At 42.8% G+C, this 26192-nt stretch overlaps 1 protein-coding gene and 1 long non-coding RNA gene across 47 annotated transcripts in view; one reads left to right on the top strand and one right to left on the bottom strand.

Annotated features, from left to right (window-relative positions):
* The window catches only part of LOC140704068 (uncharacterized), a 342640-nt gene that overhangs the window by 46485 nt on the left and 269963 nt on the right, over positions 1-26192 (top strand). For all 46 annotated transcript variants that reach the window (XR_013540248.1, XR_013540245.1, XR_013540266.1 and 43 more), the window contains exon 2: positions 10157-10230. Coding sequence is in view for 2 of the 46 variants with exons in the window: in XM_078382886.1 (XP_078239012.1) it covers positions 10192-10230 (39 nt within the window). In the remaining 44 variants the exon portion in view is untranslated. The remainder of the gene's footprint in view (positions 1-10156; positions 10231-26192) is intronic.
* On the bottom strand, positions 2665-17690 carry LOC140704074 (uncharacterized). The gene is made up of 3 exons (XR_012083192.2): positions 14542-17690; positions 3976-4170; positions 2665-3887 (listed from the first exon to the last, which is right to left on the bottom strand). It is a non-coding gene; the product is annotated as an uncharacterized LOC140704074 (long non-coding RNA).

Below are 26192 nucleotides of genomic sequence, written 5' to 3'. Positions count from 1 at the left end.
AGTCTGTTCTAGCACATAGGACAAAAACAGAGGAAAAATAAAAAATAAGACAAAAATGTTGTGGCATTTTAAAAACATAACAGTTGTGAGCTCATATAAAATACAGCAGTTAGTCTTTAAGGTGCCACAATGGTTTTGTCTTCTTTATTTCTTAATTTTTCTTTAATGATTGCCTGATATAAAAAAACCTATACTTGTGAATCCATAAAGAACATTTCAGAAAAGCTTGGGCCAAACAGATGAACTTGGTCAGCTAGTTAATGAAGGTGCCAGATGAAGCATTTGGAGATGTGAATTCCAAAATTATATTTATTTAGACTAATTTTGGAACATTTATTTAGACTAATTTTGGAGTCCTCAAGGATGAATCGGGCTATGCAGCTTAAGATGCTTTGCAGAAGAGGGGTTTAAATCAGGAGTCCCCAACCATTGGTCCGTGGCCTGGTGCTGGTCCGTGGGCTTCCCAGGACTGGGCCACGGAGACAGATCTCCCCCCTTGCATGAACGCACAGTGGGTGTGTTGCACTCATGGTGGGGAGGGTGTTGCGCTTGTGCGCACGCAAGCCAGGATGATGCCCCTCCTACCCCGTTTTTGCTGATTACCAACCCAGTCAAAATGTTTGAAGCCCTGCTTGTGTTGGATGCAGACAAGCATGGGAATCCAGCATTGGAATCTGAGAAAGAACATCTCAGGGTCTGAACTAGAGAGGGATGAGTTGTCTTGGTCTGCAGAATGCTGGGTATTACCAAGGAAGGTCAGAGATAGAAGAATATGCAATAAGAAAGACAGAAGATGACCATTGCATTTTTGCTAGGAGGAAGAAGAGGGAAGAGATTTGCTGAAGGTGGAAGCAGCAGCATGACATGGGAAGCATGAACTTTGTAGGATAAAGATTAGAGATGGGAGTACCCCCGTACAGGTGGACAAAATGAGGATCTGACCCAGTGGGGCCGGACCATCCACTCAGCTGTCTGCTGTGGAGCCAGCTCCACACTCCCTTCTCATTGCTCCGGAGCTTGCGGTCAACTAGCCACTCCTGGCAGAAGGCAGGAAGACGAGTCTCCCTGGCAGGCTGACAAGTAGCTAGTTGACCGCAAGCTCGGGAGTGTGGAGCCGGCTGCAGCAGCGGACAGGTGAGTGGACGGTCCAGACCCTCATTATGTCTGCCTGTGTGGGGGTATTCGTATACGAATGCTCCCATCTCTAATAAAGATAGTCAAAAACATACTGATTATGCAGCATGGTTTGACTGCATTACTTGGCTTGGATATTTAATACTTGGTTGTCTTTCCAAAAAGAAGACCGTCAGAGGACATAGGTATGTAAGAATGTACAGTGGGGTCTTGACTTGAGAACTTAAACTGTATTGGAAGGCGGTTCTCAAGTCAAAAAGTTCTCAGGTCAAATCTGCATTTCCCATAGGAATGCATTGAGAACCATTTGATCCGTATCTGCTCTTTTCTGTCCATAGAAACTAATGGGAAGCTGCTATTCCGCCTTCGACCACTAGAGGGGGATATTTTGTTTCTTTTTTTCTTAGGTCAAGAAAGGTTCAGGGAAGGCAGGGAAATTACAGTCCAGGCAGTACCAGGCAGTCCGAAGACTGTCTCCCAATCCACTCTCTAAACGCTGGGAGGAGTGAGGAAGCAGACAGGCACCCTTTTCACTGGCCAACAGTTAACTGAAAGTTCACATTTTGCACTTTCCCTGCCTCCCACGTGGGTTTTTTTCAGTTCGTAACTCAAATCTAAGTACTTAAGTCAAGTCAATATTTTCCTATGAGAGTGGTTTGTAAGTCAAAATGTTCTTAACATGGGCCGTTCTTAAGTCAAGACCCCACTGTAGAATGCTCCCTTTTATGCAGTCAGACCATTGACTCATGTAGCCCAGTTCTGTCAGTTATTGCCTGACAGAATTTCAACTTTCCCTACCTGGAAATTTCTGGTATTCTCTAATGTTCTGCCTCCCAAGTACTCGTCGTCGTTGTTTAGTCGTGCCCGACTCTTTGTGACCCCATGGACCAGAGCACGCCAGGCCCTCCTATCATCCACTGCCTCCCGGAGTTGTGTCAAATTCATTCTGGTAGCTTCGATGACATTGTCCAACCATCTCATCCTCTGTCGTCCCCTTCTCCTCTTGCCTTCACACTTTCCCAACATCAAGGTCTTTTCCAAGGAGTCTTCTCTTCTCATTAGATGGCCAAATTACTGGAGCCTCAGCTTCAGGATCTGTCCTTCCAGTGAGCACTCAGGGTTGATTTCCTTTAGAATTGATAGGTTTGTTCTCCTTGCAGTCCAGGGGACTCTCAAGAGCCTCCTCCAACACCACAATTCAAAAGCATCAATTCTTTGGCAGTGAGCTTTCTTTATGGTCCAGCTCTCACTTCTATACATCACTACAGGAAAAACCACAGCTTTGACTATGCGGACTTTCGTTGGCAAGGTGATGTCTCTGCTTTTTAGGATGCTGTCAAGGTTTGTCTTCGCTTTCCTCCCAAGAAGCAAGCGTCTTTTAATTTTGTGACTGCTGTCTCCATCTGGAGTGATCATGGAGCCCAAGAAAGTAAAATCTGTCACTGCCTCCATATCTTCCCCTTCTATTTCCCAGGAAGGGATGGGACCAGTGGCCATGATCTTAGTTGTTTTTTTTATGTTGAGCTTCAGACCATTTTTTGCACTCTCCTCTTTCACCCTCATTACAAGGTTCCTTAATTCCTTAATCCCAAGTACTACTCAGGCCCAATGCTAGCTTGCTTCAAAAACCGGGTGAGATCCGGTGTGTTTAGAGGGCTACAGTGGTGAATTCCTTTAAAGTGTACTCCTTAAAACTCCAATAGCCCCTTGTTTAAAAGAAAACGGAGGGACGTTGGCTTGTGCTGTGTGCTGCACAAGATTTGGAGGACATTTCTGTGGGGTATGGAGGGAAAGTTTGCCATATTTTGAGGGGTCCACAGCACTCTGCCCTGCAATTTAAAATTTTAATGGGGGGGAGGGCGCAAGTAGTACAAGGGGACTTTTTCACTTAAAAAAATTAATTGTAAGAAAAATATTGAAAAATGAGAAGTGTCCAAATAGGTGCAGTCCTTGAAGATGCAAGGATGGTCCCACATTGTGCTTTAAAATTTAACATTATACTTCTTAAAGCAGAGGAAGTTAGAAAAAAATTTGTAGGAATGTCCAGAAAATCATAGGATGGGAAAGTTACCATTTTCAAACTACAATTCACACAATCCCCTGGGTCCCAACAGGTAAACTGTTGATAATCCAGAAACCCCACTGGCCATTCTGGGAGGGGGGCGGATTCTCAGAGTCATGATTCAATAAGTAACTTTTCCAAGCTCTGGGAAATATCTCATTCCTTGCTCCTTTTCCTTTGCTTCTGCTGTTATGTGCGATCAAGTCACCTTCTAGCTGCGACAACACTAGGCATGCGTGACCTCGAGAATGTCCTCTCATTAACAGCTCTTGGAAACTCAAGGCCCTCTCGTCCTTTATGAGTGAATCCATCTCATATATGGTCTTCCTCTTTTCCTATTGCCTTCAACTTAATATCTTTTCAGCAAGTTTTTTTTAATGTACCTAAAGTATGACAGCCTCAGTTTCAGCATTTCTGCTTCTAAAGAGAGTTCAGGTCTGATTTGATCAAGGACCCACTTGTTTGCCTTTCTGTTACTTCATGATCTCCGCAAAACTCTCCATTACCACCATATTTCAAATAAATCACTTTTTTTATTCAACAACATGGATGATTTTGGCCTTGGCCTCTTAGGGTATCTTAAGAGATTTTACTCTTGATGGTGTTTTCTAGTGCCTTCATTGCTGCCCTTCTTGGTCTCAGTCTTCTTCCGGTTTTTTGGCTGCAATCTCCACCTGAATTTATAATTGAACTGAGGTAAACACAAATTTTAACAACTTCAATTTCTTCATTGTCAGCATTTAATTCCTTATTGAACAAAAATGGGAAAAACTAGTTACCTTTTCCATTTTTGGATCCCTGCTCTTCCTTCTGTCGTGCGCCCATACTGTTACATGCTCTCCTAACGAGAGCACTGCAGTTTTAAGAAATATATCAGCAAACTGCAACGTGTCCAGAAGAAGGTGATCAGCATGGGAAAAGGTCTGGAAAGCAAGCCCTCTCACGGATGGTTGAGAGATCTGGGTTTGTTATGCCTGGAGAAGAGAAGACTGAGAAGTAATATTCAAATGGCTGTCACATGGAAGATGGAGGACTTCCTTTTCTTCAGCTCCTTAGGGTAGCACCCAAAGTAACGGATTCAAATTAATTGCAAACAGTTCTAGACAATAAGAGCAATTCAACTATAGAGTGAACTACCTTGGAAGGTTCTGGACTCTCATTTATTGGAGGTTAATAAGCAGAGGTTGGATGGCCATTTGTCAAGTATGTTTTAGCTTTGGATTTCCTGCGTTGGTAGGGAGTTAGTTGGACTTAAGATCCCTCCCAACTATACAGTATACAGTGGTGCCTCGCTTAACGAGTGCCTCGCTGAGCGATGAAATCGCTTAACGAGGCACTCTGGGCCATCGCTGGAGCATTCGCTCAGCGATGGCCCCTATGGGGTTTTTTCGCTTTGCGAAGATCGCTAAGCGATTCGCTTAGCGATCTTCGCATAACGAAGCCGGGGAGAACAGCTGATCGGCGGTTCCAAAATGGCCGCCGGAAGGTCCGCGCCGCATTTTCGCGCCCTGCCCTCGCTTAACGAGGGCGCGAAAATGGCGGCACTATGAAGAAACATCGCTGAACGGTGAGTTTTCAAGCCATAGGAACGCATTGAACAAAGTTCAATGCGTTTCTATGGCTTTTTTTATTCCGTTTAGCGATGTTTCGCTATAGCGAAGGTTAATCCGGAACGGATTAACCTCGCTATGCGAGGCACCACTGTAATTCCACTCTCTAGTCCCTGGTAGATACTTGCTCTATGGGACTAACCATAGTAAACACAGTCTGCTAGATCGCACTGGTCAGAAACCTGCAGTTTATGAGAAATCATGTTAAGGTGTTGTGCTGAATTACCACTAATGAACAAAGTGCTAGTTGTGTTGCTGGGCCCACACGACTTAATGCAATTTTATTTTTGCAGGTGCAAATTGCTGATAGGATTCTGTCCAACTGTTACAAAAGTCTAGATACTGCAGGCAGGAAGTATTAGCTGAGCCCTTTGATGACTGAACCCAAGGAATACTGTACCAAACCCATATTCGCTTACAATACCGTCACAACCTGACTATGGAATCCCCTTCCCTTGGAGGCTTGATTGGCCTTAAGATTGAAATCACAAGTCAAAACATATATATTAGAGCCTCTGGGGATTGAGAATTATGTCTTGCTCAGGCTCTGTAATAGTTTTAATGCTTTAATTTTGTGTTTTAAACTGTCTGGCTGTAAATTGTTCAGACACCTTATGCTTGCTTTAAAATTGCTCCACATGGCTCTGTAACTGCCCTGAGATCTTGTGATGCAAGGGCAGGCTATGAGTGCTGTAAGTAAAATAAAATAAATGAATTACTGCGAGGCAACAAATCAATGGCATTTAACATAGGTTGTATGTCGGCATTCAGCCACTGATTCACTGGGTTTTCTCTAGTTGGGCTTAGCATAGAACCATCGAGCTGGGAGGGGCCTATAAGGCCATCGAGTCCAAAGCTCTGCTCAATGCAAGAATCCAAATCAAAGCAGATCTGACAGATGGTTGTTCAGTTTTTGAATGCCTCCAGTGCTGGAGCACTCACCACCTCCCAAAGTAATTGATGCCATTGTTGTACTGCTCTAATACAGTGGTGCCTCGCATAGCGAGGTTAATCCGTTCCGGATTAACCTTCGCTATAGCGAAACATCGCTAAACGGAATAAAAAAAGCCATAGAAACGCATTGAACTTTGTTCAATGCGTTCCTATGGCTTGAAAACTCACCGTTCAGCGATGTTTCTTCATAGCGCCGCCATTTTCGCGCCCTCGTTAAGCGAGGGCAGGGCGCGAAAATGCGGCGCGGACCTTCCGGCGGCCATTTTGGAACCGCCGATCAGCTGTTCTCCCCGGCTTCGTTATGCGAAGATCGCTAAGCGAATCGCTTAGCGATCTTCGCAAAGCGAAAAAAACCCATAGGGGCCATCGCTGAGCGAATGCTCCAGCGATGGCCCAGAGTGCCTCGTTAAGCGATTTCATTGCTCAGCGAGGCACTCGTTAAGCGAGGCACCACTGTAGTTAGGAGGTTTTTCATGATATTCAGCCTACATACGGCTTCCTATATCTTTAGCCCATTCATGTATGTCCTGCACTCTGGGATGATTGAGAGCATATCCTGCCCTTCCTCTGTATTCAGGTATTTGAAAAGTGCTATAATCTCTCCCCTCGGTCTTCTTTTCTCAAGGCTAACCATACTGAGTTCTTTCAGTCTTTCCTCCTAGGGCTTGGTTTACAGCCCCCTGATCATCCTTGTTGCCCTCCTCTGAACTTGTTCTAATTTGCCAGCATCCTTCTTGAAGTTTGTTTTAAATTTTACTTTTACATCCCAGTAATGTGTTTGGGGGGTCACAAAGTGTCGGACACGACTTACCGACTAAACAGCAACGTGTTTGGCCTGGAAGTCCAAGTGTTAGAAGAACGAACGCCTTAAGTCTTCATCAAAATGTTATTAGACTCTTGTGCCGCTTGTGGATTTCAAAAATGCCACTGGACTCTTGTTAGTTTGGCCACTAGAGGGCGATCACACTGTTCCAGAAGTAAATTGCAAAATGTGTGCGATGTTTCTTGTCGACATTTGGTTGGACGTAAAACATAAGAGATTTCAGTAGAGCTTATCTTCAGATGAATGTGCTCCGATTTGCTGGGAGTCTCAAGGAGGCCTGTTGCACACCAGGTTACCTAGTTCATCTGATGCCGTAGAGCAGCTACCTCATAAAATAGTAATTTATTTATTTGGGGCATTTATGTCTCATGTTTCCTCCAGTGTGCTTAAGGCTGTGTACATGTCTTTCCTGCTGCCCACCATGTTCTTATCACAGCCCTATGAGGTAGATAAGAGCGAACTGGTCTAAGGTCACAGAATAAGTTTCAAGGCTATGTGGGGATTTGCTGGATAGCTCAGTGGTTTTGGTCTCTGGCTGTGGAACGAGTGGTTGAGAGTTTGATTCCCCATTGTGACTCCTTGACTGGGATTGGGCTTGATGATTCATAGGGCCTCTCCCAGCTCTGCAGTTCTAATATGGTGGTGGTGATGATGATGATGACAATACCAGGTTTCTTTTATCCTAGTCCAATGCAAGTACTACCATATCAAGTCTAGCAGTAAACAAGCCTGGAAATTCTCTCTCCAGCTTTGAAACGAGATGCCTCACCAACGGTGAGGGGGTCGGTTTGGGATGGCATGAAGTAGGAAAGGGCGTTTATGACTGTAATCCCACAAAAATAATTTCGAATGCCAGAACGATCCCACTGCTCTGGGCAAAGGTTGCGTATGCACTCTGTCTCCTCGTGCAATTGAAAAGTACCCCTGGCAACAGAGAACAGTACACAGATAACGCCCTCTGGCCTGATGGGTTAGCTGGTTGTCTGAGGCAAAGCAAATCAAGTTTGAGGAAGCTGCTAACAGCACTTGGGAAATACAGGTTTTAGACTACAACTCCGAGAATCCCACAGGCAGCTTGGCAGCAGGGGATTCTGGGAACTGTAGTGCAAAAAAAAGCAAAATTTTAAAGCCCATCTCCTTCTCTTGACAGTCCTCCAGTCCTTTTTCTGGCTTTTTTAGAGCTTGAGGGAACCAATTATAGTCAAATAATTGACTGTAGTTCCTTATTTTTCTCCAACACTGAAGCCATAACCAAGGTGACCTCAGTGTCATGAGGGGTAACTTCCTTGGTGATGAAACTATAACTTTTAGGCCCAAATCCTCTAGCTACACATTGGCGTAACTTTGGGATGCAAATTGCCGCCATTTAAGAAATCTCTGTAGACACTATCAGTTGCTTGCTGAGTCATGAAACTCAGTATGCAGCTGATAAGGTCTATGTTGATTTCTTAACTTAAGAGCAATGCACCTCCAAAAATTACACTGTATGTGCTTTTCCAGTATAACCCAATAAAAAGACTTGGACCTGAATTACTTTTGAAATTCCTCTTTGGGAAGAATAATTTGTTAGGATTGTATGCCCGCCCACCAGTTGAGCATAATGTGTGATTTGATGTGTTACTTTTTAAGTTCCTTTTAAATTCTCAATTTAAAAAAAAAGATTTTAAAAATAGGAAGCTTGCCGTCGTGCTGTTTATTTTTGGCCCTTACATCTAAACCAGAGCTTGGAAAAACTGATTTTCTTTTAAGTAGCCTCACTGGGGATTCTGGGAGCTATGCTAAAAATAAATTTAAAAATAAAGAAAATTAACTTTTCCAAGCTCTATATTTTACTCTTCCCGCACTGTTAGAACACAACATTCATATACTCCTCCGAACTCCGAAAATATTAACAATTAGACTTTTGCAGTATTCTAGATACATTAGACTACAGTCCCCATAATCCTCAGCTTCCTCTGCACTGTGCTGTTGGCTGACGAATTCTGGGGACTCTGGAGCAGCAAAACGTGGACAGCAGCATATTGAGGGAAACGTTTCACTTCACTCCACAGACATGTCCAGAAACGTACCCATCCATCTGAGTAAACATCACCACAGAAATTTCTACATTTCTATGCCCTTATTTTCACTGTTCTTCACGACTTTAGACCCTTCACATGACTTAAAATCAGAAGGTTTTGTTTTGTATGATCTCCCTCCCCAAAAGCCAAATCAGACCCTCCATAGGGCGGCCATTTTCCAGTGCCTGTAAAGCGAAGAATCCGTCCTAAAGCACAGTGGGGAGACATTTTGCACAGCGGGTGGCCATTTTAGAGCCGCCGATCAGCTGTTTTAAAATCGTTGTCTAGTGAAAAATTGGTTCTCGAAGCAGGGAACCGATCATTGTTAAGCGATTTTCCCCATAGGAACATCATTTTGTGATCGTAATAGCGATCGCAAAAACTTCATCATAAAGCGGTTTCATCGTTTAACAAGATAATCGTTAAGCGAGGCACCACTGTACTTCTAGTATTTCTAGAGAAATATTGGTGCCAGGATAAGGGGAATTATTCCCTCTTTCACCACCTGTTTTGTGCTTTTAATAACAGTATAAATTAGCTGGCGTGGCTGATGATGGTTGTTACAGTATTTTGGAAATATACTTTTGTGGAAAGAATTCTGGGAGTTATAGTCTAAAAAGGTAACATTTCCAAGTTTGGGGCAATTGTTATCACCACACTTTTAAAACTGAGAAAAGGAAACCCTTGCTTTCAGCATAGTGTATTAAGTTGCAATGTAGAGCAACATTGCTCTAAAGTTTTGATCAGAAAACAATAGTCCTTGTGATGATCCACTCCAACACAGTTCAGTTTCATTCATCAGTGCTTGGTTGGGACCTTTAAATATCGGGCAAAATCCAGTTGTATAATATTGTGCCAGATGCATTTAATGTAAGCTCCTGGAAAGCTTCCTATCCCCCTGTATTGGGTTCCCTTTTGCCCTGGGGAAGCCTTTGGGAACCTTGGCCTGGACGAGAGATTCACTAACTGTTAAAAAAAAAAAATCACTACTGGATTGTCAGCACCAGGATTACTAGTGATGATCTGGTGGTATGTTTTAATTATTATTATTAAAGGAAAAAAGAAGCTGTAGGAAGCCTCGGAACCTAAAACAGAGGGATGGGAAGCTTTGCATGACCTTCATTTTAATGTTTCCAGCGCTCAGTCTGTTACACTGCAAAGTTAGGCATTAACTTTAAACCAAATTGTATTAACAGAAAATTTAAATCTTTAATTAAAGTTTCATTTCATCTTTATTTGTTTGGATTTTTGGCAGTGCAAATAGCAAATTATTTGATCCTGCTAACAGAAAACATCCTTCCATTGACAAATCTTGTTTGTTTGTTTTCTGGCAGGGGTCTTTTAACTCCTGCACAACAGGAAGACTCTAATAGATGCATTCCTGCTGCTCCCATAGGATGGGTGGCCACATGATAAAAAGGGATAGGCCTTCTGTACTGTTGGTAATAATAATTTGGCCGTGTTCTGGAGGTTTTTCTTCCTAATGTTTTTCTTCTCCCTTTCTTCCAAACAGCCCGAAAAACCTACAACAACCATCGGATCCCGGCCATGAAATCCTTCGAGAATACAATAATCATATGCCTTCAGGTATGCCCTGACTTATGGCAACCCTTTTAAGGCTTTTCAAAAGTTCAGAGTACTTTCTTCAGGGCAAAGCTTGGAACTTTTGTAGCTTGCCCATGGCTACACAGGGTGGAAAAATTACACCTGCTGGAGTTCCCTCTTCTATGCCACCCTTGTTAAAGGTACAGGTGGGGTAACTGTATATATATATATATATATATATATATATATATATATATATATATATATATATATATATATATATATATATATATATATATATATATATATATATATATATATATATATATATATATATATATATATATATATATATATATATATATATATATATATATATATATATATAAGGATAGGATTCTCTAATAGTTATATATAGGATGAAATTTCAGCAGAAGTAGCTTGCATTAAAAGCTACACCTGCTGAAATTTGTGTTGGAGTTTTATTTACAACCTCATGAGTAACTGGGAGGAACTTTTCTGTTCTGGGATGACTCCCTCTCTACCCAGCACTAACCGATAATTCTTTCCAGATTTAAAGAGAGTCCTATCTCTCTGCTGAGTGTTCTCTCTCCTTGATTGGTTGTTGGCAGTTTGTTGCTGTTTATATGTTTGGTTGGTTGCTAGTATGTGTTCAGTAAAGAAAGCAGTACACTGTCTTTTCAAACAACTGTAAGTAAAGGAATGTTTCTTATTCTTTCTCCTACAAATGTCTCAGAGTGAGTTGTTGAGACTTGAAGTGGCAGGTAATGAAAAAAGGGGTGGACTTTGGAGAACTTGTAGCTATTTTCCGCTGTGGATCTTTGTACTTCTACTGTGTAGCAAAAAGAGGATTTTACCAGAAATGCAAAACTCTGCAACATGTTGCAATTTCCTCCTCTAAGCAACTATTAAAGGTATAGGAGTGCTGCCTTCTTTTTTATGGGGCCAACTCACCTTCACGTAATGATGCAATGACAACTTGATTTTGCATAGCTAAACACACACAAGCCTTGCTAGAAAGGGATCTCATGCAAACACATAGATGTTGAAGGTAGTTCTCTAGAAAAACATAGATGTGCTTTTTACTACAGCTAAACGTGTCAAAAGCTGTCCCAGGAAAACAACAACATTAGCCGAAAAATGGTGCTTCACTATAATGCCTGGAACACAAAGTCAGTTTGATCTTTTTCAGACTCGGTCTCCCCAACTACCTCCCTTCCCCACCTTTTCCTTGAAAATGAGCCAAGCTGGCCGCAAAACAGCTTTGCTAGGCTGCGTAAGGTTTCATGTTCTAGCATGCTGAAATAATTTAGGGAAGAAGGACATTTTCCTGTTTTTTAATCTTTGGACTGGGAACGGAGAAAAGGGCAAAGTGGCAGATGGAAGGGGATCCTTCCAGCCACGGCAGCCTCTTGGCAACTGGACCTGTTGTCACCTGCAGATTTACAAGACAGGCGTAACCTTAGCAAAGATTCAGGCATCAGCATCGAGAGATTTGGTGCTCCTGTCTTAAGTGGCAACATGAATCTTTCTGCAGCTGACCTTAAAGGCCACCATGGCCCCAGATGGCCCAGTGGGAGACAGACCTTGTGGCTGTGGTGATTTAGGGTAACTCCCCAGAAGTCGCTGGAGCTCTAGAGATTTACAACCCTAATCAGGACTTGCCCCTGGCATATAAAAAAGTCAGCACTTCCTTTACGCCCTCCCTGGAAAAACGACACATCATTCATGGGATGAATTAACATCACTAAGCAAGGAAGAGATGCCGTTTAAAGATGTTCCTATTACAAGCACAACATTCAGGGGTACCTCTGGCATTACAAACCATGTTATGAATATTTCCAGCCTCAGAGTTGCAGATGTCGCTGTGTGTAAAGCAGGGATCCTGGAGAATCCCCACATCTGCCATGAATCACTTTCCAGCTCTTTGGAACTAGACCATCAAGCTGTACGTTGGTTGGTAGTATATTAAACTGTTAAACCAGTATTGGGAAACCTTGGGTCCTCCAGATGTTTTGGCCTGCAGCTCTAAGCATCTGTTACCGATGATCATGTTGGATGGGTTTTCAGTCTTGGAACCATACCTTTCAAAAGCATCTCGTTGCATGACTTTATGCTCACCTCAGCATTCAGCTCATGATTATCTGGATTTTAGAAGCAAATTGTGGTGCTGCCGTTGCCTTACTTGCTATGTTAATCATTATGGCTTGCCTTTATAGATTCAAGGTGGGCACGGCGCATGAATTGCATTCTAAATGCCACTCAGAGCAGCATAAACTGTGTCCTTTCAAGAGCCACCCAAACCAAGACTCAGTTACAGACAACCTATATTTCTTCGTAAAAGCACAAGCATGCTGTTGGGCAGGGCTGTGCAACAGGCTGCATGTAGATCCAGGGGGTTCAAATGCAGCCGTCTAACAGCTATATGCCTCCTAGTACTCCTAATGCCCCCACTTTATTCTTAAATTGGAAGAACATATTTGCTCAAAAGTGGTACAGCGTTTTAAATTGCAGTACTGCAGCCAAGCCTCTGCTCACAACCTGACTTTGATTGCAATGGGTTCAGGTAGGTGCCTCAAGATTTACTCAGCCTTCCATCCTTCTGAGGTAGGTAAAATGAGTACCCAACTCACTGGGGAGGGGCAAAGTATTCCTTGTCTAATTATGTTGTAAACTGCCCAGAGAGTGCTGCAAGCACTATGGGCCATATAGAAGTCAAAAGAATAAAGAAAGAAAGAAGTCCCCCTGTGCTCTCTAGGAGTCATAGGAGCAATTTTACTGTGTTTTGAAGCCCCCCCCCCCCAGCATCTCTGGGCTTCTCTGTTCTCCCAAAATTTAATTATTAAAAGAGGAGAGTTTCTCATTTGTTGCTCCCCGACTGTGCAATGTACTTCCCAAAGTTTTTTTTTAATTGGCTTACAATATTTTATTTATTGGAAAGTTTTTAACTCTTAATAGGCTGGACTGATTTTAATGGTTTTTATGGTTGTATCTGGCTTTATTTGATTATAATGATCTTACGCTTGAATTGGTTTTTACCCACTGTAAGCTGCCTTGAGCGCTGCCTGGTAGTGGAAAGGTGGGGTCGAAGTTTACTGCTTCCTTGTCCTATGATTTCGATATGAAAATCCTTAAGGGTTGGAGAGCTAAGGAGAGTAGGACAGCTTGGCTCACTTCAGAAACACTGGGCTTTCTCTCATCATTTCCAATGAGCACGGCTACTTTTCCGTCTAGTCCAGTGGTTCGCAGCCTTGGGTCTTCAGATTTTCTTGGACTACAAATCCCAGAAAGCCTGGACAGCACAGCTAGTAGTGGTGGATTCTGGGAGGTTTAGTCCAAGAACATCTAGGAACCAAGGTTGGGCAAAGTCAAGTTGCTTTTGATGCATGTCCTAGTGAGGCCTATAAGGCCATTGAGTCCGACCCCCTGCTCAATGCAGGAATCCAAATCAAAGCCAATCTGACAGGTAGTTGTCTAAATGCCTCCTGCATTGGAGCACTCACCAGCTCCCAGCATAATTGGTTCCATTGTCATACTGCTCTAACAGTTAAGAAGCTTTTCCTGATATTCAGCCTAAATCTGGCTTCCTGTAGTTTGAGCCGATTACTATGTGACCTGCACTCTGGAATGATTGAGAACAGATCCTGCCCTTCCTCTGTATGACAGCCTTTCAAGTATTTGAAAAATGCTGTCATATCTCCCCTCAGTCTTTTCTCAAGGTTAAACATGTCCAGTTCTTTCAGTCTACCACTGAACTATGGCATATCTCTTAGATCTAAGGATGGGGTGCACAAATTTGTGAGGATGATAGCCTGAAGGCTGATTTGTCAAAATGAAATACAGGGGTGATTCTTGCCTGATACTCTAAGTATTTCATTGAATTTGAAAACCTGGGGTTTAACTCAAAATGGAAAGTTTTTGAGTCAGTTTTTGCAGATGAAGGCAAAGCTAGTGAAAGACGAAGCTACTGAATAACTTAGAAGACCCACAGAGCCCATAAGTAAAGTGAAATGCAGATTGCATATTTGGCAGGCTGTTGCTCCTGACATACTATCGCTGTGGGAAATTATGATCAGAAAGTAAAACCACTAGTGCTGCAGGTGTGTGTTACCCCAAATGGTTTCCTGTTCTTTATATCCCGGGGAGAGGGACCATGAGAGGCGAGAGAGAGAGAGAGAGCCAGAATACTGACAAGAAGACCATGCACTAATACTTTTGGATTAAGCGCTATTCATGTAACATTTATTGATGCGACATAAGACATATAGGATATAAGACAGAAGGTACCGAGAGGCCTCTCTTTCATACTTCCCATTCACACAAGATACTCACTCATCCAGAAGGCCCTTCTCTGAGGGTGATCAATCTTCAGGAATGGTGATGGGGGTCATTCCAGTGTTGTTCCAAAGCCCACTTGTTTCTTCCGGGGTCATCCTTCTTACAGGCCTTTTACTTGTGGGCCGTGTTAATGGGCTAAACCTGGGCTAGCACAAGCACACATGGGGGGGGCGGGGGCAGACCCTGGCTTCCTGGGCAGATACAATCTGTTATCATGCAGGAATGCTTCCTTTCATGTGTACAGTTGGTTCCATCTGCCACAGACTTGGCTTCAGCTAGCTTGCTTCCTCTTTCTTAAGCTTGCTTTTCTCCAGTGTTAGTTATATTTGGATTTCTTGCTCCAGTTCACTTCCCTCTTGTCTGGGCACAACAACTGCAAAAATCCAAACCTTTGCCCACACAGCAGTCTCTTATTAATAGCGAAACCGTCTCTGTCTGCAACTTGCATCTTCTTTTGAAACTCTGTATTGGCCACACTATCCCATCTTCCTTTGCAATTTCTCCATCTTCTTCTCAGGTCTGGGGTGCTGGTCTTTCTGGAGCCCACACAGACTCTGTCGCTCATAACATGTGCTGGGACTGAAGCAGGAAAACCGAGCATAAAAACTTCAATGTCTCTATGGCTGAGCATACATAAATTCATTGTCCAAAGAAAACAACATCTTCCAATTCGCCACACATCTGTGAATATGCCTTAATTATTTTATTCCTTGGATGACATCAGTATTGCATTCCCATTGGAATCAAGAGGTCACTGGATTTATGCAAGGCTAGCATGTCTTCGGCTTTAACACTCGTATATTATTTTGTCTAAAGAACAGATAGTAGGAAATCAAATACATAAGGGTGGCCAAAGTCTGCAAGCTATAACCACAAGCTAAAATGCGTGTGATTCAGAGCCTGAAGACATCATGCGCATGCATGCATACACTCCACTGACTTACCTCCCTCTCCAAAAACCTTTATTATAAAATGTATTCTTTGCTCTCTGACACTATAACCACACAATTCCTATTCTTTTCCCCCCTCAGATTGGAAAAGTCACTTTTGACCTACAACACTCAAAATCCCCCAGCATTGCTGTCCAAAAAAGTAACTTTTCCAAGTTTTGCCTTTTTCTAATCCTTCCCCCAACACTTATCTACCTCCAGAATCTTACCTATGTGGTGTTGCAGAGTTTTGAATTTTTGGTTAAATTGCTTTAGATGTACAGCAGAAGTGCAGGAATGCACAGAGCCAAATCACTTCAAGTTCCCCAGATTAGTCCACTCCTTTTTCTCATTAACCGGCACTTACAGTCTCAATAATTCATTCTGAGACATTAATACCGTAGCAGAAAGGATAATTTTTTTCATTACTTACAGATCCAACAGCAAACTGACAAACATGACTGCTTTCAGCACTAGACTTCAATAGACTCTAGAGAGAGAGAAACAACACTGAGCAGAGAGGCAGGGAAGGAATGATTGGTTATTGCTGGACAGATTGAAAGTCACTCCAGCTCAGAACATACCCTCCCATCTACACCTACTAAAGGCAGCATGCAAGGCTGCAAAAACTCCCAACATGTGACCTTCCAGTCTTTGCCACCATTCTATCAGTTGCTCTATCTAACAATGAGCCCCACTTCTCTACTTTAGTTTGCATTCTTCCTCCCCAACTTTCCTTCTTAAGCCAGCCTGTCCTTCATTCTTTCCCCTTCTTCTCTACCATGAACCTCTTTGAGACCCAGGGGAAGGTGAATCTGTCATCTGCTCTGACTTGTCTTCTTATCTTAGCTTTTTCTTCTCAGATTTTGCTGCCTGAGATAGAGCAGCAAATGGTATCTCCTCCCCGCATCAGTTGCATTAGACCCAGCCACACTCCCTGTTCCTGGCAGTAAAAATCCAATAATAACAAATGAGTAACAGTTTGTTGCTCTTTCATAATGCCTAGATAATGAGGTTGGACTATAAACACTGCAGCGTTACACGGAACTATGATACCCTTTGTGGTGTAGTGATGGAGTATGACTCAGGAGACCAGGGTTTAAATTCTTGCTCAGCTATGGAAACTCACTAGGGGAACGGTAACTCTGCTAAAACCAATCCTTAAATACCTGATTTATCTAGCAAGCCCTACTAGGGTGGCTTTATGTTGGTTCCCACTTGATGGCACATAATACAGAGATACTGTGTTTATAGCACAAAAATGAAGAATGGATTTATTAAAATGAAGAGGTGTGTGTGTGTGTGTGTGTGTGTGTGTGTGTGTGTGTGTGTGTGTGTGTGTGAGTGAGAGAGAGAGAGAGAGAGAGAGAGAGAGAGAGAGAGAGAAACCTTACGACTTCAACATACCTGGTTTTGTCCTTTAATCTTGAGTAGTAATTTCCATGTAAACAAACTTCATTAACAACTGATCATTAAAGTCCAGGTCTCTGAGATCTTGTCTGCATATTTTCCATGATACCTGTGCTTATCGTTACTTAAGCTATTGCTTTCTTGTGATGGACAGAGCTCTAGTTCTTAAACATATAATTGCATAAAAAGGCTTTGTATGAGCAACCCTGTCCTGAGGCAGCTTAAAGGCTAGCAACTTTAATTTGGCATATGTTTACACAGACTGATGTCCACTTGCAACTGCCAGAGCAACAAACTCTTATGGAAGAAAACATTATCAGTTTGTAAAGTGCCACAAGCTTTAGGGTAGACCTGTGATTAGTCTGTAGTGTCACGCAGTGCATTTGACACACCACATGAGTGAATCATAGAATCATATCAAAGAAGAATGGAGTTGGAAAGGACCTATAAAACCATTAAGTGCAATCCCTTGCTCAAGGCAAGAATCCAAATCAAAGCAGATCTGACAGATAGTTGTCCAATTTTCTCTTGAATGCCTCCAGTGTTGGACTGCTCACTGCCTTCCAAACTAATTAATTCCATTGTCGTGCTGCTCTAACAGTTAAGAGGTTTTCCTGATGTTCAGCCTAAATCCGGTTTCCTGTAACCTGAGCCCCCTATGCTCCTGCCCGTCACTTTAGCAATATTCCCGACAGGCTGGGAAATTGAGTACCCAGCTGAGAGGGCACGGCAATGTGTAGCCTGCATAATCAAATGCCCAAAGAGTGCTTTAAGCCCTATGGGTGGTATAGAAGCTTTGCTTTGCTTTTTAATAATAATAATAATAATAATAATAATTTATTGTCATTGTAAGTATATACACATACAACGAAATTCACAGACACCCAGAGACCAGACACATGCACACACATAAAATTCCCAAACACTCCCCACCCACTAAAAGTCCCCCACTAAAAATACAAACATCTACACCGCAGGCCAAGTTACACAGTCCAACTAATTATTCACTACTGGTGGTCTTTAAGCTCATTATTAATTGCAATTATAGCTCTGGGATAAAAACTATTGAGAAAACGTGTGGTCCGAGTCTTAATTGTTCTATATCTTCTGCCAGATGGTAACAGTTCAAAAAAGTTATAAGCAGGATGGGAAGAGTCTCTCAGGATGCTATGTGATTTCCTTAGACAGCGGGATGTGAAGATGTCATCCAGGGTTGGTAGCTGGAGCCCGATGATATTCTGGGCAATTTTAATGGTTCTCTGTAGAGCTTTTTTGTCCGCTACAGAGCTACTCCCAAACCATGCCAGAATGCCATAGGTTAGGACACTCTCAATGGTGCTACGATAGTATGACAGAAGCAAATGCTGAGATAAATTTAACTTGCCGAGCATTCTCAGGAAATACAGCCTCTTCTGTGCCTTCTTCATTAGCATGTTGGCATTTATAGTCCATGAGAGGTCCTCTGAGATGTAAGTACCCAGAAATTTAAAACTACCAACTCTCTCCACTTCCTCACCGTTTATGTTCAGTGGTAAATGTACATATCTCTTCCTCCTAAAATCAATTATGAGTTCTTTAGTTTTTTTGATGTTAAGTGTGAGATGATTTTCTTTACACCAAAGTATCAACCTTTGTACTTCCTTTCTATAAGCAGACTCATTGTTCTTATTTATGAGCCCCACCACTGTCGTATCATCCGCAAATTTAATAATTGCATTGGTGTTATACAGTGGGGTGCAATCATGTGTGTACAGGGAATAGAGGAAGGGACTTAGCACGCAGCCCTGGGGAGCTCCTGTACTTAGTACCAGGGTAGAAGAATGGTGAGATCCCATCCTTACTGACTGTGGCCTATCTGTCAGAAAATCCTTTATCCACATGCATATCTCCTGAGGTAATCCCAGGTTGATCATTTTAAAAAACAACCTATTTGGTAGAATGGTATTAAAAGCAGAGCTATAATCCACAAACAACAGCCTCGCATAAGTTCCCTGATGTTCTAAGTGGCTCAATACAGTATGGAGTACAATGGACACAGCATCATCAGTAGATCTATTTTTCCTGTATGCAAATTGCCATGGGTCCAAAGAAGGTGGAAGACTAGCCTTAATGTAATCCAGCACCAATCTCTCAAAACATTTCATAACAACAGATGTTAAAGCTACTGGTCTGTAATCATTGAGAGATACCACAGCTGACTGCTTGGGGACTGGCACTATAATAGATGTCTTCAGGCAAGTGGGGACTGAACACTGCAACAAGGATAGATTGAAAATATCCGTAAAAACTCCAGCTAATTCTGCAGCACAGCCCCTAATAACTCGTCCCATGATTCCATCTGGTCCAGCTGCCTTTCGAACATTAATATTCTGGAAAGCGCGTGTGTATAAGCTTTGCTTTTTGCTCAGCAAATTGCTTTTTTCCAGTGCGATTGCACTGATCAGTCATGCGCCTTTACAGCTATCTGATTTCAGCCTGACTCACCTTTCATATCCAGCAACTATTCTAGCATTGCAAACAAATTGTACCTTCCTTGTATCTCCCTCTCCTTTTGCAGGTTCACATTTATCGATTCTTCTTATAGAAGATTTGTTAAAGCTAAAGTTTATACCCTCTGCATAATCACATGAGCTCTGTGCTGGAAGAAGATCATCCAGAGATAAACAAAAACATGTTTTGCTTTTTTTTTTGGTCTGAGTGCTGAATCCACACTAAATCCTGACTGCATCTTTATTGTCTCCAACAGTAATTTCTATAATTTGCATAATAATTGTCACTGGCAGGCAAGCTTGCCTCTTTTGCTGACATATAAGCTGGCATGTTGAATGAGGCAAGGGGGGCACCTGTCTTGGCAAGGTTTTTGAGGTGCTGTCCCTTTTTTGAACTTTGGCAACACTTCTGCCAGCAATGTAACCCTTGAGTGAATCTGATTGAGGAAATCGACTTAAATATGTTTTTTAAAACACATTTCAGGACGATTTCGTGTTTCTCTTATTGTCCCAAACAGCAAGTACAGCAAATTATTTTTTTTTAAATTAGGAAAACAGTAAGAGACTATTATATAAGAACAACCATCCTTGAAGGATCTAGATTTAGGATTGACTAGAAAATATGTTTGCAATTGAAAATTGGCAAGCATCTAAGAAGTATATTAAATCAACAAGTCTAACAAGATTACTTCGGGGAGACAGACAGGTGATAATGGGTGATAACACATGATAACAGCTTGTAAAGAGTCAAGATACGAACTGAGCAAATATGATGCCAAAGTCGCATGAGTCAAGTATTTATAACAGCCTGGATGGGTGTTACCTCCTGTAGTATAGGACAAGGGGTGGGCTTTGTCCTTTGCATGAACTCTACCAACACTAGTATAACTTGTCCTGCTGGTAATGTCATGCTCAGTTGAACTGAACAGAATACTTTCTGTTCTGAAGCTACTGTCTGAGCAAACTGTTTCTAAACATCAGCTTCAAAAAAACCTAAATAAATAAGACGGGTTTTGTTTATTTAAATTGATGGGCTGTTTTTCCAACATATGGTCCCTTTGTTCAACTTGATTTTGCCTGGTCAATGCTGGCACAATCAAGTGAGGTTTTGTTCATCCATTAAAATTGTGTTCAACTAGTTACACAAAGTGAGGCTGTTTGCAAAATTATTCCTATGGGGTAGATTATGCTAGAATTCCAAGTTTTGGTATCTTTATAGACAAGTGTGTTCCATTATTGGCAAGATCAGGTAAAAGCTGGTGCAGAACAGAGCAGAAGACAGTGAGCCGGAATGGACGCTTGGTAATTAAAAATGCTGAGAAAACTATAGGGAAGGGAAGGATACACATCAGAACAATATTTTATTACTCTTTTATGCACACTTCAAGACCCCCAAAAGAGCGAGAACAGAATGGCCTGGAATGGCAACTTCAGAGTCTTTGAAGCTGACCAACTGGAATATTATCTCTGTTGATGTGTTGTGTCTTGTGGTATGGGCATTCTCTAATCAAGCGTAATTAGTCAATTTTGTTAGCTTGTTATGCTGAGAAGCTGCCGTTCCAGGCCATTCTGTTCTGTTCCAGTTCATTTAGGGGCATTAAAGCATTAATAAAAGAATACTGGTTGTTGTGGGTTTTTCGGGCTTCTTGGCCGTGTTCTGAAAGTGGTTCTTCCTAACGTTTCGCCAGTCTCTGTGGCTGGCATCTTCAGAGGACAGCAAACAGTTTGCTGTCCTCTGAAGATGCCAGCCACAGAGACTGGCGAAACGTTAGGAAGAACCACTTTCAGAACACGGCCAAGAAGCCCGAAAAACCCACAACAACCATTAGATCCCGGCCGTGAAAGCCTTCGCGAATACAAAAGAATACTATTTAATGGGTATTGTTCTGATGTGTGTCCATCACATCCTGATAGTTTTGGCATCAATTATCACAATCAAGTGTCCTTTCTGGTCCTAATCTCTTTATTGGATGTTGTTTGTATCAGCAGTGATGGATGGATTTCTGTTCTTCCTTTTTCTGCTGCATACTTAATATGGACATAATACTGCAGACTTTGTAGCAAAGAGGGGGGAAAAGTTGCCTCCATCTTTCCTTCCCCCTTTTTACAATGCAAATTATCTCCCGACTTCTTGCTATTAAGTGTTCTTGGTAGTTCATGCTGTATCTTGCATGGAGATTGACCTTGGCTGACATGATGTTAAGAAGGACTGTTGTCTTACTCCAAGTTTGAAGCAGATTTCATAACTGTGTTTGAAAGATCTGCAAATATAATGCTAAACAAGAAAACACGTGATTTGTGATTTCAGCAATGAATGAGACTGCACTTGATTCGCAGCGTAAATTTGTTTGAAATCACAGCAAGTCCTCACACAGGGGTTGTAGACGGATTTGTGAGTTCACTGTTTATACTTGATGTGATGTGATTCACATTCCAGCCTACAGTCCCACTGCTTTCATTCCTTCCTCTGATCCTGCCCCTGCTGATCTTTTTATGGGGAATAATATGAGAATCAATAATGATGAGGACCCAGCAATAAGGTGATAGGGTGATCTAGTGCTAATCTTATACAGTCGAACCCCAGTATCGACTGGATCAGTATCCACTGATTCACTTATTCACAGTCACTGCAGTTGATAAAACCAGGTAACCAGAAGCTGTTTAAATTCTGCAGATCCGTTCCCTGGATCCAGGCCAAATTTTCAGAATGCCTGGAGAGTTTCACAGAGAAGTTTCACAGATAAGCTAGGGGAGAATTTTTGCTAGCTTGGTAGGAGGGGTGGGGGGTTCTCGCAGAAAAAAATTCCTCTTTCCATACAAGCAAGGAATTAATAAATTAAAGTTGATAAGTAAAGTGTTAAAATTATAGTGTTAAAAGCAAAGTGTTTGGTTTATGAAACTGGATTATCGGAAGCAATTTAAGGTCTGGCAGATCCATTCCTGAGGTCCAGGCCAGATCTTCAGGCTGCCTGGAGCAAAGTTTCACAGAGAAACTATGGGAGAATTGCTAGCTTGATAGAAGGGGGAAGGTTTCTGATGGAAAAAAGTTCCTCTTTCCTTATAATTTATTTATTTATTTATTTAATTTATATCCCGCCTATCTAGTCGTGGTGGACTACTCTAGGCGGCCAACAACAGAGATAAAATACAATAACATAAAACAGCCTAATTACAACAACAAGTAAAAATAGGGGAACAATAAAGGAGAGAAGAAAATCAAAAGTAATCTGGAGAGAAGGCCTGCCGAAACATCCAAGTCTTTAATAGGTTCTTAAAGGTGCCCAGCGAGGGAGCTCCGCGAATGCCAGGAGGTAAGTTATTCCAAAGGCGAGGAGCCACCGCCGAGAAGGCCCTATTTCTTGTTTTCTCTTTTCGGGCCTCCCTCGGCGTTAAGCTCCTCAGCCTCACCTCCTGGCTCGCCCGTGTGACCCAGGTAGAACTTGGTGGGAGTAGGCGTTCCGCCAGGTATCGAGGCCCTAAACCGTTTAGGGCTTTATACGTAATTGTATAAAGTCGATGCGGAACCTGATGGGCAGCCAATGCAATGCAGCCAGAGTGGGCGAAATATGTTGGAATTTTTTCACTCCACTGAGTAATCTGGCCGCCGCATTCTGCACCACCTGTAATTTCCGCAGCAACCTCAAAGGAAGCCCCACGTAGAGCGGATTACAGTGGTCTAATCTTGAGATTACGAGCGCGTGTACTAAGATGGTGAGCGCCCCCACATCCAGGTAGGGCCGCAGCTGGGCTATCCGCCTGAGGTGAAAAAAGGCGGTGCGGACCACCGACGCCACCTGTGACTCCATGGAGAGCACCGGGTCCAGATGGATCCCCAAGCTGCGTACACCGTCCTTTGCAGGGAGAGTCACCCCCCAAAAAGAGAGGGAGTTTCCCAAATCCCCAACTGTGGGAGGGCCCACCCTCAGTACTTCCGTCTTGTCCGGGTTCAGCCTAAGCCCGCTCTCCTGCATCCATTCCAGTATAGTCCCCAGGCAGCGCTGAAGGCACAGGATGGCTTCTCCTGCAGTTGGCAAAAAGGAGATGTAGAGCTGCGTGTCATCCGCATACTGGTGACACGAAGCACCACACCCCCTGATGACCCCACCCAGCGGCCTCATATAGATGTTAAATAGCATTGGGGAGATAATCGACCCCTGTGGAACCCCACAATTGAGGCTCCACGGGGCCGAGACTCTCTCCCCAAGCTGAACTCTCTGGGGGCGGTCCTCCAAGAAGGAACGGAGCCAGGACAATGCCAGGCCACCTATTCCCAACTCGAAGAGCCTCCCCAGGAGGATACCGTGGTCAATGGTATCAAAGGCCGCTGAGATATCGAGGAGGACCAACAGGGACACTTTGCCCCTATTGGCCTCCCTCAATAGGTCATCACACAGGGCGACCAAAGCCATTTCTGTGCCGTGGCGCGGCCTGAAGCCCGACTGGAATGGATCCAGAGCATCTGTTTCATCCAGGAGCGCTTGAAGCTGGTCGGCCACCACCCTCTCGACTACCTTGCTAAGGAAAGAAACATTGGCGACGGGCCTGTAGTTGCCAATTTCGTCCGCCACCAAACTAGGTTTCTTCCTGATGGGCCTAATGAGTGTGTCCTAATTGAGAAATTAACGATAAAGTTTAAAAGCATATTTACTAGAGGTTCGCTAACTGTTTGCTACTATCCACACTTTTTAAGCATCCACGGGAGTGACTTGGAACCAGTCCCCTTCAGATACAGGGGGTTCCACTGTATATGTAACAAATTCTTCTAAAATTTGGAGGATGATCATGGGAGAGGAAAGAATGTGAGGGCATATTCCCCCAGTTCTAAGTATCACACTCAACACATCAAAGCACCACCTACAGACACGTCCCTGGTCTTTACAAGAATGTATCACAACTAATTATACAGGAAAAAGCCTGTTCTAATTGTTCCAGCTTGAAAAAGTACAGTCCCTTAGTGGCAGAGATAACAAAATCTGCTTTGGGAACAAAAAGAACGGGATCGATTCAGATCAGCCTTTGCATCATGTGGTCAGTAAAAAAGTACTTCATGTGCACCCATTATAAAAGTGGAGCAAATCCTGTGGTATTGGACCATGTAGTCACAGCCTATGTGTTTTTATGTAGACTGTTAGCTGTCGTCAGCTCCTGTGACACTGGTCAGTGTGTAAATTGGATTAACAGTAACTCCCACCAAAAGCTTGAGTGGATGGCACGTGGTTCTAGTATTCTGAGAATGGGAGAAAAGGTCCTCTCTCTTACTTAACACAGTGCTTATTCTTTCAGTTTTCTTTAAATGCCAAAACAACCAAGTTAGTTAGTTTTTCACAATAAGTTTCGGAGAGTTTCTTCAAGATGAAGCCAACTTCAGGGCTAGGTAACAAAGCCAGATCACCTTCAATTTTCACTTCTGGGTTTGTATTAAAGACCCATAAATAATTACTTTGAAATTATAAATGAGCATCAGTGTTTAGCAAACACTTCCTAGAATTCGACAAACGATGCAATGATTCTACTAACACTTTGCAGATGGAGGAAAAGACGAGGCATAAAACCCATGACGCCCTACCGTAGTGCAGATTTTGTCTTGCTTCTTTCCTATCCGTACAAAGATCAAGGAAACATCTATTTCAGATATTCCACTGGGTGCTTGGGAGTTTCCCAAGAGGAAGTTGGAACTGACAAATCAATGAGCTGAGTAAACCTTATGGCTTCCAAGAGATTTGAGAGGCCAAGTCACTCTGGAATGTGCATAAACCTTCAAACTAGGGGTCTCACTGCCTCCAAAGCAAAAGCAAAGTGTGCTGTGTATTGCCGTGTTCTTTGTTCCGATACTCCCAGAAAGGAGTTACAGTGAGGTTGGATTCATCACAGTAATGTGTACCGTGAATGAGAAAGAATAAAAACAACTTTGCTAGAATAAGGATGCAGTCAGACAGGGATTCATCCTCCAGTTTGGTCTGGTTTCTGCACAGGCTAGTTCGCTCTTTTTTTTCCTGCAGCCACGTGATGTGTGGGCAATCACAAACCAGCCCGTCTCTTTTGGGTCCTGTCAGGGGCTACTGGGTTTTGTTTTTGTTTTGTTGTGGGTAAGATTGCTTTGTTTTGACCCTATTCCGGCATGCGTGATTGCTGGGTTTGAACCAAAGCAGATGGCTTAAGCAATAGTTTTGCTTAACTGCTTCAGGATCTAATAACTCATTAGGAAATGGAAAGCTTCCTCCTGCTCCCCCATAGAGGGCGAGACAGAAGAGTATGCAATAGTTTTTTTAAAGCCCTTTTTTGCCAGCACTGATTTGGTTATTCAGCGAGCCACTTTTGCACTGTGCCACTTGGAAATTAAAACAAAAATGAAAGCTTCATCACGTTCCCCTATGGAGAAGGAGAGATGGGGACAAGGATTGGAATCTTGTTTTGTTTTATTTTTTTCCTTGAAAGGGAGGAAGAGTTGCTTGAGGTACAGTGCGGTTTTCTGCCCCGAAACTCAGCTGACATACCTCACCTCAAAGTGCCCCTGTTTAGGATGATCTAGCTCAAACTAGCCCAAGACAATCTGCCCGCGTAAATCACACCCTAAGTTTAATAAGATATTAGGTAAAGGTAAAGGTTCCCCTTGACATTTTAGTCAGTCGTGTTCGACTCTAGGGGGCGGTGCTCATCCCCGTTTTCAAGCCGTAGAGCCAGCATTTGTCCAAAGACAGTTTCCGTTGTCATGTGGCCAGCACGGCTATACACGGAACGCTGTTTACCTTCCCACCAAGATGGTACCTATTTATCTACTCGCATTTACATGCTTTTCAACTGCTAGGCTGGCAAGGAG

Source organism: Pogona vitticeps, chromosome 1 (assembly GCF_051106095.1).
Source record: "Pogona vitticeps strain Pit_001003342236 chromosome 1, PviZW2.1, whole genome shotgun sequence".
NCBI lineage: Eukaryota > Metazoa > Chordata > Lepidosauria > Squamata > Agamidae > Pogona > Pogona vitticeps.
The sequence above is the reverse complement of the archived record's forward strand: the minus strand, read 5'-3'. Positions and strand labels throughout refer to the sequence as shown.